At 42.2% G+C, this 21,296-nt stretch overlaps 1 protein-coding gene across 1 annotated transcript in view; it reads left to right on the top strand.

Annotated features, from left to right (window-relative positions):
* Nucleotides 1-21,296, top strand: part of LOC120056503 (vacuolar protein sorting-associated protein 37D-like) — a 49,831-nt gene that overhangs the window by 6,651 nt on the left and 21,884 nt on the right. The window contains exon 2 of the mRNA XM_039004680.1: nucleotides 4,259-4,430. Within this exon, the coding sequence (XP_038860608.1) occupies nucleotides 4,259-4,430 (172 nt within the window). The remainder of the gene's footprint in view (nucleotides 1-4,258; nucleotides 4,431-21,296) is intronic.

Below are 21,296 nucleotides of genomic sequence, written 5' to 3'. Positions count from 1 at the left end.
CTGTTGAGGAGCCATTGACTGAGCATTTCAAAACTGCTGCAAGAAAACTCAGTGCTACCCAGCTGCATCAATGACAAAGATTACAATCAGTGATTGTGACTCAGTAACTTGGGAAACATACCAATACAAGCTGTAGATAATAATCCTCCCACCTAATTCCCTTTGGCCACTCTGCAACAGTACGCCCTCTCAGTCTCATTAATTTTACCTCACTTAACCCCACTTTCTGATGTCACTGAGAAGTTCTTCCTCCTTGGCTCTTTTTCAGTCTAAAGCACTTTCAACTGACCCACTTTGTTGTGTGTTTGTTCATGATGCAATGAACATAAATTCTCACATTCCTGTAAGAAAATTAATTTCAAGTGGAGGCATGCCCCATGAGGACAGCCAAACTGTTTTTGGTCATGAGCAGAGTATTAAGTGAGGCAAAAATCTCATTATCATTTAACAAAATTAACCATTTATCCTCGGTATGCTTTGGTGAGCTCAGCCAGAGTTAACAATATCCCTGAGGTTTTAAACAGTGCAATTGGCAGCTAAAGAATTCATAATTTTACTTCAGGCAGAATAGCGAATCTCAATAAAAGCCTCCACGCTCTTTTGACTTCAGACAATTTGAGTTAACAGTGGGGTTTGTGGTTTGCCATCCTGTCTGTGCTATGCACATTTCGTTTTAGGAACAAGATGGACGGAGCTACAGATGACAAGCCACAGAATCCCTTCATCATGCAACTGTGTTTTTCTCATTGGGTCTAAAGCGATGCATAGCAAAAATGCCACTGGACGCACCATTAGTCCTGACCACTGAACCGCTGGCATACTTTGCAATACATTTTCTAATTGTCCTTTAGTTTGGGGATTATTCCCATATATTGACACTTACTTAAATGCAAAATACATTTTTGTTTAATTGAAACCTTTCACCTCGATCAAACCGACAGCGCCATTGTGTACACCAGAAGTACATACATTTCCAATGGAATGTTGCATTTGCCTTGCACCATTGCATTGCAGGCAAACACAACCACTATTTATCCAACATATGCATCAAATTGTGTGCGTAGACTTGACAGAAATAGTAGCAAAAGGTAAATGTTGAACTTTTGTTGCACATACATTACTAGTCAAATGTTTGGACACACCTACTCATTCCAGGGTTTTTCTTTGTTTTTACTATTTTCTACATTGTAGAATAATAATGAAGACATCAAAACGATGAAATAACACATATGGAATCATGTAGTAACCAAAAAAGTGTTAAACAAATCTAAATGTATTTTATATTTTATATTCTTCAAAGTAGCCACCCTTTGCCTTGATGACAGCTTTGCACATTGTTGGCATTCTCTCAACCAGATTCATGAGGTAGTCACCTGGAATGTATTTCAATTAACAGTTGTGCCTTGTTAAAAGTTAATTAATGCGTTTGAGACAATCAATTGTGTTGTGACAAGGTAGGTTGGGTGTACAGAAGATAGCCCTATTTGGTAAAATACCAAATCCATATTATGGCAAGAACAACTCAAGTAAGCAAAGAGTGTCAGATGTGTGCGTACTGGTAGCGAAGTCAGGTGCAGGAGAGCAGAGATTTGTGAACAGGCGGACACTTTATTTAGGCAAAAGTGCAAAACGCACAAAACAGTCACAAGAATTATGTTTAACAATAAACATCTTCATGAAAAAATAACACGGAAAAAATAAGCCAGTCTGGCGCGTCAACAATACACACGTAACACAAACAATCTTACACAAAGACATGATGGGGAACAGAGGAATAAATACATGTAGATTGATTGGGGAATGAAAAGCAGGTGTGCAGGGAACAAGACAAAAAAACAAATGGATACATGAAAAATGGAGCGGCGATGGCTAGAAAGCCGGTGACGTCGACCGCCGAACGCTGCCCGAACAAGGAGAGGAGCCGACTTCGGCCGGAAGTCGTGACAAAGAGAAATGACAGTCTATCATTATTTTAAGACAGTCTATCATTATTTTAAGACATTTCAATATGGAAAATTTGTGAACATTTATTCAAGTGCAGTCGCAAAAACCATCAAGCGCTATGATGAAACTGGCTCTCATGAGGACCACCACAGGAAAGGAAGACCCAGAGTTACCTCTGCTGCAGAGGATAAGTTCATTAGAGTTAACTGCACCTCAGATTGCAGCCCAAATAAATGCTTCACAGAGTTCAAGTCACAGACACATCTCAACATCAACTGTTCAGAGGAGACAGCGGGAATCAGGCCTTCATGGTCGAATTGCTGCAAAGAAACCACTACTAAAGGACACCAATAATAAGAAAATACTTGCTTGAGCCACAAGCAATGGACATTAGACCGGTGGAAATCTGTCCTTTGGTCTGATGAGTCCAAATTTGAGTTTTTTGGTTCCAACCGGCTTGTCTTTGTGAGACAGAGTAGAGGAACGGATGATCTCTGCATGTGTGGTTCCCACCGTGAAGCATGGAGGAGGAGATTGGGATGGTGCTTTGCTGGTGGCACTGTCTGTGATGTATTTAGAATTCAAGGTACACTTAACCAGCATGGCTACCACAGCATTCTGCAGCAATACGCCATCCCATCTGGTTTGCACTTAGTGGAATTATCATTGGTTTTTCAACAGGACAATGACACCTCCAGGCTGTGTAAGGGCTATTTCGCCAAGAAGGAGAGTGATGGAGTGCAGCATCAGATGACCTGAACTCCACAATCACCCGACCTCAACCTAAATGAGATGGTTTGGGATGAGTTGGACTGCAGAGTGAAGGAAAAGCAGCCAACAAGTGCTCAGCATATGTGGGAACTCCTTCAAGACTGTTGGAAAAGCATGAAATACATTCCAGGTGACTACCTCATGAAGCTGGTTGAGAGAATGCCAAGAGTGTGCAAAGCTGTCATCAAGGCAAAGGGTGGCTACTTTGAAGAATCTCAAATATAGAATATATTTTAATTTGTTTAACACTTTTTTGATTACTACATGATGCCATATGTGTTATTTCATAGTTTTGATGTCTTCACTACTATTCTACAGTGTAGAAAATAGTGAAAATTAAGAAAAACCCTTGAATGAATAGGTGTGTCAACTTTTGACTGGTACAATATATCCACAAAAATGTTGGATTAGATCATGGGAAAGTTTGACTGAAGAATTTATTACGCAGTATTGATGCAATGATGCTGTCGGTCTGATCGAGGCGTTAGTCTGTGGAACTGTCACTATTAATGACTCTACATGTATACATTTTCTTGCCTATGGTATGAAGATTCTTGAAAGTGTAAGCAATAGCCTGACTTTAGTCTTGAGTTTGGTTTTTGAACAACTTTAAAGGGCTGATATGTGAAGTAAGCAAAATGTTACTTCGCTAGTGCCAAGTCATCAACTGAATCCTCCCAGTGTGTATGCCAAAGCCACAAGCGTATCATGCGGTCCATGTGTAACATGAGCGAGGCTCTTGACCAGGAATTCAAAGTCCGCTATTTGCCAGAGGTGGAAAGTCACATTGGTTTGGGAATGTGGCCTATAAGTTATTTTTTTAACATCAATTTTTATTGATCTTGTTTAACACATCTTGACTTAACCGTCACATGAAATTAAGTATCAAGTATCAAGCCCTCAGTTTTATTAACCCTGACTGGGAAAGTCCTTTGATATATTCAATATTTAGTATAGACCTACTGGTTGAAGTTCACACCTTGGAACAGGTTTTTGTTCTTAAGTAACTCACCATCAAACATTCATGTATATACAGTACACCCTTGTTCCTTCCTGTGTTTCTGGCCCTCAATGACCCTGCTGTTTCTCACAGTTTCATACTTTCCACATTGACTAACCCCTTTGCTGTTGCTTTCTCTGCTCAAACCCTGTGAGAAAACATTTTCCAGCTCAATACATTTCAAACTCAGTGTGTAGAGCATTTCCTGCAGAGTGAGGTTAACCTTGAAGATCTATTGTTGCTTGACACATTTTTTATTTAACTATGAATTCTGTGAAGGCTCAGTTGAGCAGATTTGTAAACATCAGTCTTTAAATAGCTAAATAAATATGTACATTTCCAACTGTTATGCCAACTTTAAACTCCTATTTATCAAGATGCTATAAGGTGGTTGATACACGTACACCTGTATTACTGGAATACTATTTTAAACATGGCACCCTACCATCACAGTCTGCTATTGATTCAGTTAATCCATTTACCTTTTCTTTGTGTGTGCTGAGCTGTACATTCTCAGGGTTCTGACTCCATGCCTGTCTCCAGTTTCAGGAGCTGCAGGTGGACAGAGAGATTCTGCTGACCTCCAACCGGAGCTTGGCCGAGGAGAGCCTCGCCAGGCGACCCCGCCTCAACAACGGCAAACTCCAGCTGGCTGAGAAATATAGGGATCTGACCAATCTGGCAACCGCCTGCCGGGAAAAACAGAGCCGGCTCGGTGAGTCTACATGTGACCAAGAGAGGCAGAGGAGAAAGGAAGATTGTCTCTGTTTCTGGGTGTACATGGAATATTGCTGTCAGCCATGAGTCAGGATTAAGAATATAAAAATACATCTGGATAAGAATTTATGGAAATATAATGTCTGTGTGCTGAGTGATCATAGACCAGGGAACGAGAGTTTGATGAGCTGTTGTAGCTGACTATTTTTGAGGTAAGCCGCAAATTCTACAATGGTTTATTAATAACATCTAAACAACCCCAGGGTGTGTGCCTTTGTGTCTGTGGAAACACATCACAGAGAAACAGTGTTCCATAACAACGCCCTAATGTCGGCTGTTTAATTTATGAGGCCCGCGCTGATCAGTGTCGCAACCTCTTGTGTGGATTGTTATTACATTTGACAGGTCGGTGGGTGAAATCTGCTGGCATTGTTGGGATCCAAACTCTGGACCTGGTCCATGCCCCTCCCCTCCAGTCCCGCTCATGGGTGTGAGGGGCGGAGGTGGGGTCTTGCAGAACTATTGTGTCCCCATGGGTGAGCTCAGGCAAAGGGGTTCCCACCTGGCTGTTCCACCCCTCTTTCAACACTAGCCAAGAGTAACCACTGGAGCATGTATGAAATATGACTCCTGCTCCACATGAGCCTGTTTCATTTCCCAAACAGTTAACAGGGGCGCTCCTCTGCTAAGGGAGCTGTTTTTTAAAATGTTTATTCTATTTGGCCAAAAGGACTGAATATTGTGTTTCTCCTGGTTTCCTTCTTGGCAGTGTAAGAAGCTGACTGTTTTCTCACGGTCAGACAGACTCGCACATCTCAGGGTCATCTTTGACTCGCTGAATCAAAGAATATGTTATTTAAACAGACAAACAAATAAACAGAATACAAAATAACATATTTTTTCTTGTGGTATTGTTCATGCAAAATGCTGAGCTACCCACAAGGCCAAAGTAAACTAGGCAGAAACCTCAGTACCCAAAGGAGCGCCATCACTCTAACCTCCTCGGGCTGAGTAATTGCAGGGTTTAGTCCGCGGTGGCCCTCATTGCCTTACCTCGTGTTTTCTAAGAGACAAAGTGGCCCCTTTTTGGGGCAGTCCTTCCGAGACTTGAGAGAGAACTTCAGTCTCGCTGTCTTATCGTAGCCCTTTACACTCAGTTGAAAATGGCAGATTTGGGCACTAATAAGTGCTTAAATTGAAACATAGTGGCTGCACAGTAACATGCTATACATGATGCCAGAGATCTGGCTCTGCACTTCACAGCACTGTATGGGTTTTGACTGACAGAACTGCGCCCGACAAGAAGTTGGCCCCATCCCTCCCAGTAATTGGAGAACTTTAGAAATGTTTTGGGTTGGCTGAGTGAGGGAAAAGCTGTAAATTAAGATTACTCTATGTATTTGGAAAGACAAGACATTGAGGATTATAAAAAATACCGCTTGGATGTCATAAAAGGAAGCCAAACACCCGTGAGTCCAAATGTACACTTCACATTTCCAAATCATAAAACTCATGTCATATACAGTGTCAAAGTTTATGATCACCATGTTTGATGTACAGCTACAAGATGACATAGCGTCATACCCTGGGTTGTTCTGAACAGAATGAGCCTATGTTTGTTTATTGTGAAGAAAATTTGCCGCGTCACACTTCACCTGAATGCATTTATGACCTATGTTCCCTCAAAAAAATGTATCACTGAGCAAATTTCAGGTCTGCTGAGCGCAAACATGAACGTTGTGAAAACTTCCGGGACACGTTTACTGTGGACACAGGCTGTACCCGCTTTACGTAACAGTTTTAAGTAGGCTACTATGGCTATTTGATCATAATGTAGGACTATCAGTGTGGGCCACAATCAAAAACAATGGAGAAAATGCATCCCATATCATTTTAACATGGAAATAGCCGTTCACTCTTCAGCCTACAGTAGCAGCCAATGTGTGTTCAATGTAGCTCTACATTCTATGAGACCTTTGAAAAAAAACATGCAGCGCTTGACATTAACTTGTTTATAACCACTTGTCCTTCAGACAAGGAGGTAACTGAAAATGTTGTGTTGTTTGATGCAAGAAACCACTTTGCAAAATAAAATGCATCATTATTTCCATGCCGTTATTACAGAGAATAAGGCAAATCATGCTACCCTCTGCCAATTGGCTACTTAGCTTATTCAAGCTTATTCAAGTCTCAAAATACAACACTGCACCTTTAAGACAAAGAAGCTCTTTACCTGACTTGCTTTTGAAAGATGAAATGCACACGTTTTGTAGGAAGCAATCACTCACCCATTGCTGACTACAACTTATCTGTAACTGGATTAATAACTCAGTAACTAGCAAAGGATATGAACAAATGCACAACTGTGCATACTTCACTACATGTAGCTCTGGCTTTGATCTCAAAACAAGCACATCTACTCAGGACCGCTCATGCTGTAAAGACAGTCCAGCTCAAGGTGAATGGCACAGATCCATATATGGCAATCGTCTATTTGTATATAGGCCTGCTGCAGCTCTGATTGGTTATGGCGTACCGGTCTGTGTAGAGTATGGGCCTGAGTCGTGCCTGTCAATGCAATAGAATCCTACTCAGATGTATTCTCCCTACAACAAAATCTCTTGCATAGTTAGTTTTGTATACTAAGTTTTGCATTGTTCATTTTGTTTCGGTATGTTGCATTGAAAGCGACTAATATTGTGTTAATTTGATCACAATTCCCACAGTAAAGGGAAAAGTTGATAGTGTTAACTAACGGGGAAAACTCTAGAAAGTTGAGTGAAGTTCAATCTCGTGTTTCTCTGTGCAGGCTTATATTTATTCTGCATAGTAGTCCCGGGGAGCTGCGTGCCTGCGCACAGTTTAGAGGGAACATTTCTCATGTCTCCTTTCTATGCACACCAAAATTACGATCTGTTTCTCTGATTTGCCTTGTGAAACCTAACACTGTAAGATCATATTTTATAATATAGCTAGTTATGTTGGCAATAGAACAAGCTTTCAAATCATGCCTACCTGTCCCAGATTGCCATTTATAATGGACCGTTTTTGGGATTGTGTAAACAACAGTAAATGTGTGAGGGTGGGTTGTGTTCTAAATGAAACGACTACAAGTGTGCTTGCTCTAGTTCCTCAACGGCACGGCTAGGAGAGCAAAACAATTTTTTTTTTATTTGAGTCATAAAAGTGCATTGACATTGCTTAGGAACTGTGCACATTTGGAGACACCAGTTAGTCCTTTCACTCAAACCCTTGTAATGTTTTAGTCATATGTTGCACCTATATAGACCAATTCCCACGAGTGTAAAGGGTTAAATGGTAATCTTTGTTTGAACTCCACTCGGCTCTTCAACAACCCGGGCTCAGCGCATTGCGAATGAATTATTTAGATTATGGAAATTTAGGGGAGCACAAAACAAAGTCTAGATTAGCTATAAATCTCCCAGGTGCACCAAGTCATGCAGTAGATATGAGGACAAGCATAGGAATGAGATTGCAACCCCTCCTAATCCTACTTCCATTCAATCCCACTCCCAACCTGCATTTCCCTACGGCCTCAGCCAGTGTTCTAGCATTCAAATCAAACAAGGAGATATTAATTATTTGTTGACTTTAACACCCCCCCCAACTGTTGTACAGTCCAAGTGGTGCTGCAAATCTTCACTACAGGTCAGTTTTAGAATACCTACTCATTCAAAGGTTTTTCTTTATTTTTACTATTTTCTACATTGTAGAATAATAGTGAAGACATCAAAACTATGAAATTAGTTATTTTATGTCAAATTCTTATTTACAATGACAGCCTACCAGGGTGGGTGGGTTAACTGCCTTTTTCAGGGGCAGAATGACAGATTTTAACTTGTCAGCTCGGGGATTTGATCCAGCAACCTTTCGGTTACTGGCCCAATGCTCTAACCACTAGGCTACCTGCCACCCCTGAAATAACACATATAGAATCATGTAGTAACCAAAAAAGTGATAAACAATTCAAAATATATTTTATATTTGAGATTCTTTGAATAGCCACCCTTTGCCTTGATGACAGCTTTGCACACTATTGGCATTCTCTCAACGAGCTTCATGAGGTAGTCACCTGGAATGCATTTCAATTAACAGGTGTGCCTTGTTAAAAGTTAATTTGTGGAATTTATTTTCTTCGTTCTTGCGTTTGAGCCAATCAGTTGTGTTGTGACTGGGGGGGGGGAGATCTGGAGATGTGTTCTTTGGTCTGCAGTCCAAATTGGAGATTTTAGGTTCCCACCGCTGTTTCTTTGTGAGACGCGGTGTGGGTGAACGGATGATTTCTGCATGTGTATTTCCCACCGTAAAGCATGGAGGAGGAAGTGTTATGGTGTGGGGGTGCTTTGCTAGTGATTTATTTAGAATTCAAGGTACACTTAACCAGCATGGCTACCACAGCATTCTGCAGCGATACGCCATCCCATCTGGTTAGGGCTTAGTGGGACTAGGATTTGTTTTTCAACAGGACAATGACCCAACACACCGCCAGGCGTGTAAGAGCTATTTTACCAAGAAGGAGAGTGATGGAGTGCTGCATCAGATGACCTGGCCTACACAGTCCCCCGACCTCAACCAAATTGAGATGGTTTGGGATGAGTCAGACCGCAGAGTGAAGGAAAAGCAGCCAACAAGTGCTCAGCATATGTGGGAACTCCCTTGAAGACTGTTGGAAAAGCATTCCAGGTGAAGCTGGTTGAGAGAATGCCAAGAGTGTGCAAAGCTGTCATCAAGGCAAAGGGTGGCTATTTGAAGAATCTCAAATATAAAATATATTTTGATTTGTTTAACACTTTCTTTGGTTACTACATGATTCCATGTGTCATTTCATAGTTTTGACATCTTCACTATTAGTCTACAATGTAGAAAATAGTAAAAAAACAACAACCTTTGACCGGTAGTGTATACGAAAGGCTTTTGTCTGCTGCTCTCCCACTAGCTGGTAGTTCAAAGACAATGGCACATGACTGTGTAGATAGTTGCTTCGAAAAGCCTCTTAAGGCAGACGGCCCACCCCTCAGGCTGGGTTTTTGCTGCTGTAACTGTGTGCAAACTCACCAGCTAATGGTCATGGGAAAGATTGGGCGCATAAATGCCAGCAGGAAACTGAGCAGTTGTCAGGGGATTTGGGGGTGGAAAGGGGCCTTGTCTTTGCTTAGCAGAGGCATGATGTTGACAGGACGACAGTAGAGCTGCACCAGTGGGGTATGTTAGAGCTCTTAAATGCTTTAGCAGAGCAGCAGCCGCTCGGTAGAGGAAGCCGTAAAACTCCTCTTCTTGAGCCTCATGGGTGAAACTCAGAAATATGTTACTTTTTCCTCAATTGGGGATAAAGCAGGTGCTGCTCAGATCCACAGATGTTTAAATCAGTTAAATTGTCGAACACCTATTTTGATGTTTAGACGGATTTATCCATATTATTTACAGAGGAAATCTCAAAAGCATTCGATTTAAATTAACCCTCATGTACAACAGGCATGTTTTGAAGCCAATCGTTCCTCCCCTTTTATCCCCTTCTACAGCCTTAGCAGCTGTCCAATGATGGAAGGAGGGTGGAATGTTCACCTTCTTGTCACCACACACACACATACTGTCCCAACACTCCAGCTGCACCAACAAAGCAGGATGGTTGGGAGTCCGTCCTTCCTCCACAAAACATCTGATTCTCATTTGGCCAGAGAAGAGGGGAAAAGGTGAAAAAAAGGAACAATTCCTGAGGCAAGAAATCGCAGAAGAGTTACACTGTGTTCTGGCTCAACGTATTGTGTGTATTGCGTAATGCAGCTTGCTTAGAGATGGAAGACATCAAGTGCGGAATGTGGTCAAGGTTGCTGTGGTCACAGGTGGACCTGCAGCCTTTGTCTGTTTGTCTGTCACTTGTCACATCAACTTCCCACCACCAGCTCACGTTCTATTCTTTTCAGCTTGTTCCCACTATTGATAATTAGTAGTGTAATAACCTTGTTAAAACCAGGTATAGAGTTTATTTGTTATAATTAATTGGTATTAGATTTAAAAGGTGATCGAATTGCTCCTGAATTGTAATGTCGTTAATGCATTTATTTTGAATAAATATTTATTTAATGTACAAGTGAATAGGTTGGTTTACTTTTAAGTTAAAATGTTGACCAATAAGGTAGCTTGTTAAGCTGTGGCCAATGGGAGAGTTGACCTCGTTAACAGGAGGCCTGGGGGAAAGAGACATTTTCAGTGTTGGTGAAGAAAAACTATAAAAGATGATGATAAAAGTATAACAAAACCCATATCTACTGAGTTTTGAAGGGAAATACTGATTTGATTTTATAATATAGTTATTATTTTGTTAAGAAAGACTTAGTAGAGACTGAAGCTACCGACGTACCGTCTCATCGTGGAGGTATTTGACAGCTCGAGGTTAGCCTAGCATCGTGTGAGACTTGGAGAGAATTGCTTGTGGAAGATTAACGAGTTCATGTTTCTATGGGATATCTGTTGCTGCTAAGGAGTACTGTCTGCATTGATAGCTGTGCTTGCTGTGGATCTTGTGACACCTGCACGGAACTGCTATAAGTTACTTCACTGAGGAAATGTCTACGAGTAGTGAGTAACCACAACGGTGGGGTGCTTCGGGACTTTGTGTGTAGTATTTTTTTTTTAGCTCCAACGCGCTCCAACAGGTCTAAGCAAGCTTGCAAGTAATTTGGACATGGGTTGTGCACGACTCATTGGGGTTCATTATAATTATTTATTTTGATGTGGCACATTGAAAATGTGGTAATATACATCTTGAACCTTATCTCTGTTGCATTGGTGGAGTCATTTACTGTTTCAGTGTCATTTAATGCATGGGAAAGCATATCCTTATATAATAACAAAAATCTATAATCAGTCTATCTGAAGTTAATACCCTAGCGCACACCTGTCACCATCGTTACTCGCACCTGCGCGACATCAGACTCACCTAGACTCCATCACCTCCCTGATTACCGTCCTTATATATATGGCACTCCCTTTGGTTCCTTCCCCAGGCGTTATTGTTTCTGTTCCAGTGTCATGTCTGTGTGCTGTTAGTAGTTCTTGTTTTGTATTATATTCTGTTTGTTTTATTAAAACACTCACTTCCTGAACTTGCTTCCCAACTGTCATCGCACATCGTTACAACCCTAGCGAGTTTACAATAGGGATTCTTATTGGAGATGTCCTTCTCACCTAATGTCCCATGCTGTTCAGATATTCTAAGTAAGGTAATGTTGTGAGAGTCAAATTCGAGCCTGGTGAGAGGGTTACAGTAGTATTGACTTCCAAGTTTAGATATATTTCTCCCCCTCGTTTCAAATTACTGTCAGCACTGAGGCTTAGGCTTATTTGTGGGATTCAAAATACCCAGAAGGTGAATTCAGAGCTGTTTCCCTTTGAGTTGTGAATTTTGTTTGCGCAAGTTTGGGCTCTAACTTCTGACAGAAAGTAGGCAACAAATCTGATCTATGTATTTAGAGTTTCTTATTTTTCTCTATAGACGGCATGTGTTTCCGACGTCACCTCCTCTCTTCAGAACACACAGAAAGAAACCTGTGGTCGATGCTTCCGCCCACATTGAATGTACACAGAATGGGACTGCTGCAGAAAAGTATGCCCCCCTGCTCTACAACGTGGGCTCTTCCCACCCACAGATATCTTTCAGTGTGACTTGAGATACATCTGGAACTATTACAATAAATTACAATAAATCAGGTCATTATACATGCAAACGTGAAAAGAAGCACCAAGACAAACAAAGCCCACTTCTCTGAGTGACCATGAAGCGCAAGGCTTTTATTGGCTGCTTACACTCCCACGGCTTCAGACTGATTGGAAGCCAGCCACTTTAGTGCTAGGGTGTGAGATTGCACTGTGACTGGTGGGAGTCAGTAATTAAGTCAGTTTCATTTTGGTATGTGTGTTGGTGGGGGTAGTTATCAAAGTTGGATTAAGGCTACTGAACTCCCCTTACACAGACCTTACCACATGGGGGGAGAATGGGGCCCTTTGCAGGCTTTTGTACTCAATCCCCCTGGGAATCAAACCACAACTGCCAGATAGACAAAGACAGCCCTCACGTATGTGTAACAAATGATACATAAAGTAGTTATGTAACAAATGGAAAACAGTTTTTCTCAACATTGCACATTCCAATGGGAATTGTGTACCCATAGTTTCACACAGCATTGTACGAGAGAGAGAGTAATCTCTGCAGCATGAGGAGACCTTCAGTGGCCTGAAGTCTTTTTTTTGCCCGCACCCATATTTAACTATATTCTTCCCATGACCTTGACCTTTTCGAGATCTGTTAAATCTGACGTGAGGGGGGAGGGAATTAAACATGTTAGCATTTGCCTAATTAAACATGTTAGCATTGGCCTATGTAAGGAGCTTTCCCTCCATTACCTCACACAGTGTAGGCCTGCTGTATACTGCCAAGTTGTCATAAAGAGATTGTGAAATAATTAGCTCGATGTCTAATATTTTGGGGAGCTGTAAGGAGAAAATAAAAATGCCCAACAAATGTGATATAGTGGTGAGCTGTGAAAGCACACATTGTAGGAAGATATCTAGAGACAAAATCCTTCACCTTTCAACTAGCCTGAAGGTGTAATCAATCTTGCTGGATTTGTGTTTTGAATTCTTCTCATGTTATTCTCATGTTAGCTGCTGAAGGCACTAGAAGATGCAAACGGTGTTGCTATTGTCAGACTGTAGTAAAGTAAAGATGAAGCCACTCGGCTCCAATCTGGAGTGCTAGCACTGCTCTAACCTCCTCTGCACGCACACAGTCTTCTTGGATCTGAGGAGAGCTGAGAAACCATTCTGTACAAATCTCATTACACAAGATGCTGGGGCCTCATTTATAACCGTTTCGTAAGTTTCACACTAAATATCTGCGTGCGCCATTTCTGAAAAGAATACTGACATCTAAAAATATTGAGATTTATAAACTTGGCGCATGACATACATAGGGTATGCATGTTTTCCGTTCTAAATCAGACCTGTTGTAAAACTGCTGTGCGTGTGTGTAACATGGTGGGTTATGTGTCCACTTGACACTTCAGAAATATGTATCTGAAATACTATATTCTATTATCATATTAACATGTGTACGAGTTCACTATGTACATGTCCAGATTTATTTACAGTGCCGTCAGAAACTATTCACAACCCTTGACTTTTTTCACATTTTGTTGTGTTACAACCTGAATTTTAAATGTATTAAATTGAGATCAGTGGCGGTCGGTGACGTTTAAAATGAGGGAGGACAATTTTTATTTTATAAGCATGGCCTTATTTCTATTACAGCATATTGGATGACTGCATTCATATTCCATTAACCTGTCTGGCACCGGGGTTCCGCTAGCGGAACTCCTCCCACATTCCACTGAAAAGGCAGAGCGCGAAATTCAAAAAATATTTTTGAGAAATATTTAACTTTCACACATTAACAAGTCCAATACAGCAAATGAAAGATACACATCTTGTGAATCCAGTCAACATGTCCGATTTTTAAAATGTTTTACAGCGAAAACACCACATATATTTATGTTAGCTCATCACCAAATACAAAAAAGGACAGACATTTTTCACAGCACAGGTAGCATGCACAAAGCCAACCTAACTAACCAAGAACCAACCAAACTAACCAAGAAACAACTTCATCAGATGACAGTCTTATAACATGTTATACAATAAATCTATGTTTTGTTCGAAAAATGTGCATATTTGAGGTATAAATCAGTTTTACATTGCAGCTACCATCCCAGCTACCGTCAGAAATAGCACTGAAGCAGCCAGAGTAATTACAGACACCAACGTCAAATACCTAAATACTCATCATAAAACATTTCTGAAAAATCGATGGTGTACAGCAAATTAAAGACAAACATCTTGTGAATCCAGCCAATATTTCCGATTTTTTAAGTGTTTTACAGCGAAAACACAATATAGCATTATATTAGCTTACTACAATAGCCTACCACACTACCGCATTCATTCATCAAGGCACGTTAGCAATAGCAATAGGCACGTTAGCGATAGGGAATAAACCAGCAAAAGATATTAATTTTCACTAACCTTCATAAACCTTCATCAGATTACAGTCCTATAACATCAGGTTATACATACACTTATGTTTTGTTCGAAAATGTGCATATTTAGAGCTGAAATCAGTGGTTATACATTGTGCTAACGTAGCATCTTTTTCCCAGAATGTGCGGATATTTTTATGACACTCAACTATTCTGACCAAATAACTATTCATAAACGTTACTAGAAAATACATGTTGTATAGGAAATGATAGATACACTAGTTCTTAATGCAATCGCCGTGTTAGAATTCTAAAAATAACTTCATTACGACATCCAGCTTAGTTATAGCGAGAGCGTGCCCAAAATCTGGGCGCAAACTACTAGTACAACATGTTCGACAGATATATGAAATAGCATCATAAAATGGGTCCTACTTTTGATGATCTTCCATCAGAATGTTGTACAAGGGGTCCTTTGTCCAGAACAATCGTTGTTTGGTTTTAGAATGTCCTCTTCTCCAGTCAATTAGCACGGAAAGCTAGCAAAGTAGCGCGAAGCTCTCCTTCCTGAACAAAGGCACACAACGCAACACGCCTAACGTCCCGAATAAATTTAAATAATCGAATAAAACTATATTGAAAAAACATACTTTACGATGATATTGTCACATTTATCAAATAAAATCAAAGCCGGAGATATTAGTCGTCTATAACGACAGCCTTTCAGAAGGCAATACCAGGTCCCTTCGCGCGCGCTCCAGAAAACAGGAAACTGGTGACACGTCATACAAAGAGCTTTTATTCGACCCCAGATCAAGTTATACACTCCATTTCTTCTCTCACTGCCTGTCGACATCTAGTGGAAGACGTATGAAGTGCATGTATACTAATAAATATCAAGGACATTTATAGGCAGGCCCTAGAACAGAGCATCGATTTCAGATTTTCCACTTCCTGTCAGGAAGTTTGCTGCAAAATGAGTTCTGTTTTACTCACAGATATAATTCAAACGGTTTTAGAAACTAGAGAGTGTTTTCTATCCAATAGTAATAATAATATGCATATTGTACGAGCAAGAATTGAGTATGAGGCCGTTTAAATTGGGCACGATTTTCCCCCAAAGTGAAAACAGAGCCCTCTGTCCTCAACAGGTTTAACCCAGCTCCATGTAACACCCAGCTCCATGTAACATTAGGCTACTACATGATATTCAAATTTTCCGTATACCCATCATGAAGTTGCTAAAACCTAGCCTATGAATTAAAGTTCACAACGTAGGTGCACAGGTCGAGATAAACATTTGAGTAATCAAGGTGACAAACTGTGACACATTCAATACCGCCATGCAGACTCTTTCCTGCATTTAGCTGATCTAGGGTGTACTGTAATACTTAGTCCAACAGTTGCAAACAAGAGTTTCGATTGGACAAATTCATGTATGTTTATCCTCATTTTGTTTGCTTCCGTTTAACTTTTTTCAACATAATCGGCGGAATGAATACACCCCTTGTCACGTCCTGGCCGTAGAGAGCTTTTTATGTCTCTATTTTGGTTTGGTCAGGGTGTGATTTGGGTGGGCATTCTATGTTAATTTTCTATGTTTTGTATTTCTTTGTTGTTTGGCCTGGTGTGGTTCTCAATCAGAGGCAGCTGTCTATCGTTGTCTCTGATTGAGAACCATACTTAGGTAGCTTTTTCCCACATGGTTTTTGTGGGTAGTTGTTTTCTGTTTTGTGTCTGCACCAGACAGAACTGTTTTCGTGTTGTTCTATTTTTGGTTATTTTGTCTCAGTGTTCAGTTTTAATAAAGAAAGCATGAACACTTACCACGCTGCTCTTTGGTCCACTCCTTCTTCAGACGACGGCCGTTACAGAACTACCCACCAGAAACGGACCAAGCAGCGTGGTAACGAGGAGCAGAGGGTTCAAGACTCCTGGACTTGGGAGGAGATATTGGACGGACAGGGACCCTGGAGACAGGCTGGGGAATATTGCCGCCCGAAAAAGAGCTGGAGGCAGCTAAAGCGGAGAGGCGGCGATATGAGGCAAGGCAGCGCAGCAGGCATGAGAGGCAGCGGGGGGGGGGCAAACGGGGGGATTGGCGGAGTCAGGCGATAGACCTGAGCCAACTCCCCGTGCTTACCGGAAGCAGCGTGGTACTGGTCAGGCACCGTGTTATGCGGTGAAGCGCACGGTGTCTCCAGTGCGCGCTCATAGCCCGGAGCGCTATATGCCAGCCCCCCGCAAGTGCCATGCTCCAGTGCTCCCCCACAGCCCGGTTCTTCATGGCCTCCTCTACGCACCAGGCCTCCTGTAGGCACCAGGCTGTCTCTGCGTCTCCTCCCTCCAGAGTCGCCCTCCAGTCCAGAGCCTCCAGTGTTGCCCTCCAGTCAGGAGCTTCCAGCGACGCCCTCCAGTCCGGACCCTCCAGAGGCGCCCTTCAGTCCGGAGCTCCCAACGAGGGTCCCCAGTCCGGGGCCCGCTACGAGGGTCCCCAGTCCGGGGTCGGCGGCGAGGGTTCCCGCACCAGAGCCGCCACCGCGGAGAAATGCCCACCCAGACCCTCCCCTATAGGTTTAGGTTTTGCGGCCGGAGTCCGCACCTTTGGGGGGGGGGGGGGGGGTACTGTCACGCCCTGACCGTTACACCCCTGATCACATGCAAACACAGTTCACTTTGATAACAGCCACATACAAACAGCATGATCATTTTGCTCGTTATATAATTCCTTCTCGCATCTATGAGCTCTCCTACTCTCAGCTGTCGTGCACAACACAACAGCTGTCTGTGACCAGACGAAAAAACATTTCCAAGCCAAACCTTCATATCATTACCGCTAACCGCTACACACAGTCTACATTGATGTCACCATTTTAGCAAACGTCATAATCAACATAGCTACTAGAACTAACGCGTCAGTAAACCCGCTACAATAAGGCAATACAGTGTACAGTCAGCAATCAGTTTAGCAGTTACCCGGTGTCAATACATTAATAAAACCAAAAGTTTACCTTTCCTTGGAAGAGTTCTAGTGTTGGATGGCCATAACCACCTAGCAAACATAGCATCACTCTCTGTTTGAGCTGGGTTTTTGAGTAGGCTGAACTAGCTAGCTGCATAGCTAAGTGAAAGTTAAAAAAATAACTAAATATAGCTAGCTCTCCCACTCTTGCTTCTCCTTCATTTTTAAATGAATAAATGTGTTCAAACTGTTCAACTATTGTATTTCTCTCACTTTGAGTGAACTACTCCCCATATATTATGCACTGCATAAATGTACGAGATTAAATGTAAATGTACTTCAGTACTAGATTCATTCTCTGATTCTTTGATTGGGTGGACAACATTTCAGTTCATGCTGCAAGAACTCTGATAGGTTGGAGGACATCCTCCGGAAGTTGTCATAATTACTGTGTAAGTCTAAGGAAGGGGGTGAGAACCATGAGCCTCCTAGGTTTTGTATTGAAGTCAGTGTACCCAGAGGGGGACGGAAACTAGCTGTCCTCTGGCTACACCATGCTGCTACCCTACAGAGTGCTGTTGAGGCTACTGGAGACCTTCATTGCAAAACAGTGTGTTTTAATAAATTATTTGGTGACGTGAATATATTTAGTATAGTTTTATTTATAAAGGATAACTTTTGAAATGTTTCACTTAAAAAAAAAAAATGAAATTCACTGAGGAGGATGGTCCTCCCCTTCCTCCTCTGAGGAGCTGTCAGAGTGTGCGCAACTGGTCAAAGGAAGTCAGGTGCAGGAGAGCAGAGATTAGTGAACAGGCACACTTTAATCAGGCAGAGGAAAACAGCCGCACGCAACTGCGTCAACACTTTGGCCCAAGGAACAAGCGATAGCGCACAAAATCACACAACATGGTACAAAATAACAAAACCACGGGTTAACAATACCCGGCGCAAAACCAGCCTGTAGCGTCACACACGTAACGAACGAACAAAACCACAGACAGACATGGGGGGAACAGAGGATAATATACATGTAGAGTAATGAGGGGATGTAAACCAGGTGTGCGGGAAAACAAGACAAAACAAATGGAAAATGAAAGGTGGAGCGGCGATGGCTAGAAGACCGGTGACGTCGACCGCCAAAAGCCACCTGAACAAGGAGAGGGACCGACTTCGGCGGGAGTAGTGACAGGAGCCTCCACTGATTTAGATGTTTTTTGTCACTGGCCTACACACAATACCCCATCATTTGTACAAATTAATTTGAAATGAAAAGCTGGAATGTCTTGAGTCAATAAGTATTCAACCCCTTTGTTATGGTAAGCCTAAACACGTTCAGGAGTAAAACATTTGCTTAACAATTCACATAATAAGTTGCATGGACTATGTGTTTAATAATAGTTTTTAACATGCTTTTCGAATGACTACCTCATCTCTGTACCCCACACATACAATTATCTGTAAGGTCCCTCAGTCGAGCAGTGAATTTCAAACACAGATTCAACCACAAAGACCAGGGAGGTTTTCCAATCCCTCGCAAAGAAGGGCACCTATTAGTCGATGGGTAAAATAAAAAAAAGCAGACATTGAATATCCCTTTGAGCATGGTGAAGTTATAAATTACACTTTGGATGGTGTATCAATACACCCAGTCACTGCAAAGATACAGGCGTCCTTCCTAACTCAGTTGCCGGAGAGGAAGGAAACCGCTCAGGGATTTCACCATGAGGCCAATGGTGACTAAAACAGATACAGAGTTTAATGGCTGGAAAACCTGGTTCAGTTTGCTTTCCACTGGGAGATAAATTCACCTTTCAGCGGGACAATAACCCAAAACACAAGGCCAAATCTACACTGGAGTTGGTTACCAACTGAGTGGCTGAGTTAAAGTTTTGACTTAAATCTGATTGAAAATCTATGGCAAGACCTGAAAATGGTTGTCTAGCAATGATCAACAAGCGATTTGACAGAGCTTGAAAAATTATAAAATGGGCAAATGTTGCGCAATCCAGGTGTGGAAAGCTCTTAGAGAGTTACCCAGAAAGACTTACAGCTGTAATCGCTGCCAACGGTGATTCTAACATGTATTCACCCAGGGGGTTAATCTAATCAAGATATAGATAACTATTTAGATATTTTACTGTGAACTTTTCAAACTAAACATGCATGCTGCCTATAGCGAGTGCCTGTCCATGCACTCTGAAAGATTGGTTGCATATTGGAAAATGTGCATGTGTCAGCATATGGTCTCACAAGGGGTCTGAGGATCTCATCTCCGTACCTAATGGCAGTCAGGCTACCTCTGGCGAGCACATGGAGGGCTGTGCGGCCCCACAAAGAAATGCCACCCCACACCATGACTGACTCACCGCCAAACCGGTCATGCTGGAGGATGTTGCAGGCAGCAGAACGTTCTCCACGGCGTCTCCAGACTCTGTCACGTCTGTCACATGTGCTCATGTGCTCAGTGTGAACCTGCTTTCATCTGTGAAGAGCACACGGCGCCAGTGGCGAATTTGCCAATCTTGGTGTTCTTTGGCAAATGCCAAACGTCCTGCACGGTGTTGGGCTGTAAGCACAACCCCCACCTGTGGACGTCGGGCCCTCATACCACCCTCATGGAGTCTGTTTCTGACCGTTTGAGCAGACACATGCACATTTGTGGCCTGCTGGAGGTCATTTTGCAGGGCTCTGGCAGTGCTCCTCCTTGCACAAAGGCGGAGGTAGCGGTCCTGCTGCTGGGTTGTTGCCCTCCTACGGCCTCCTCCACGTCTCCTGATGTACTGGCCTGTCTCCTGGTAGCGCCTCCATGCTCTGGACACTACGCTGACAGACACAGCAAACCTTCTTGCCACAGCTCGCATTGATGTGCCATCCTGGATGAGCTGCACTACCTGAGCCACTTGTGTGGGTTGTAGACTCTGTCTCATGCTACCATTAGAGTGAAAGCACCACCAGCATTCAAAAGTGACCAAAACATCAGCCAGGAAGCATAGGAACTGAGAAGTGGTCTGTGGTCACCACCTGCAGAACCACTCCTTTATTGGGGGTGTCTTGCTAATTGCCTATAATTTCCACCTTTTGTCTATTCCATTTGCACAACAGCATGTGAAATTTATTGTCAATCAGTGTTGCTTCCTAAGTGGACAGTTTGATTTCACAGAAGTGTGATTGACTTGGAGTTACATTGTGTTGTTTAAGTGTTCCCTTTATTTTTTTGAGCAGTGTATATATAATACAGTTGAAGTTGGAAGTTTACATACACTTAGGTTGGAGTCATTAAAACTCGTTTTTCAACCACTCCACAAATTTCTTGTTAACAAACTATAGTTTTGGCAAGTCGATTAGGACATCTACTTTGTGCATGACACAAGTAATTTTCCCAACAATTGTTTACAGACAAATTATTTCACTTATAATTCACTGTATCACAATTCCAGTGGGTCAGAAGTTTACATACACTAAGTTGACTGTGCCTGTAAACAAATCAAATCAAATGTATTTATATAGCCCTTCGAAAACCAGCCTAAAACCCCAAACAGCAAGCAATGCAGGTGTAGAAGCACAGTGGCTAGGAAAAACTCCCTAGAAAGGCCAAAACCTAGGAAGTAACCTAGAGAGGAACCAGGCTATGAGGGGTGGCCAGTCCTCTTCTGGCTGTGCCGGGTGGAGATTATAACAGAACATGGCCAAGATGTTCAAATGTTCATAAATGACCAGCATGGTCAAATAATAATAATCACAGTAGTTGTCGAGGGTGCAACAAGTCAGAACCTCAGGAGTAAATGTCAGTTGGCTTTTCATAGCCGATCATTGAGAGTATCTCTACTGCTCCTGCTGTCTCTAGAGA

Source organism: Salvelinus namaycush, chromosome 12 (assembly GCF_016432855.1).
Source record: "Salvelinus namaycush isolate Seneca chromosome 12, SaNama_1.0, whole genome shotgun sequence".
Classification (NCBI taxonomy): Eukaryota; Metazoa; Chordata; class Actinopteri; order Salmoniformes; family Salmonidae; genus Salvelinus; species Salvelinus namaycush.
The sequence above is the reverse complement of the archived record's forward strand: the minus strand, read 5'-3'. Positions and strand labels throughout refer to the sequence as shown.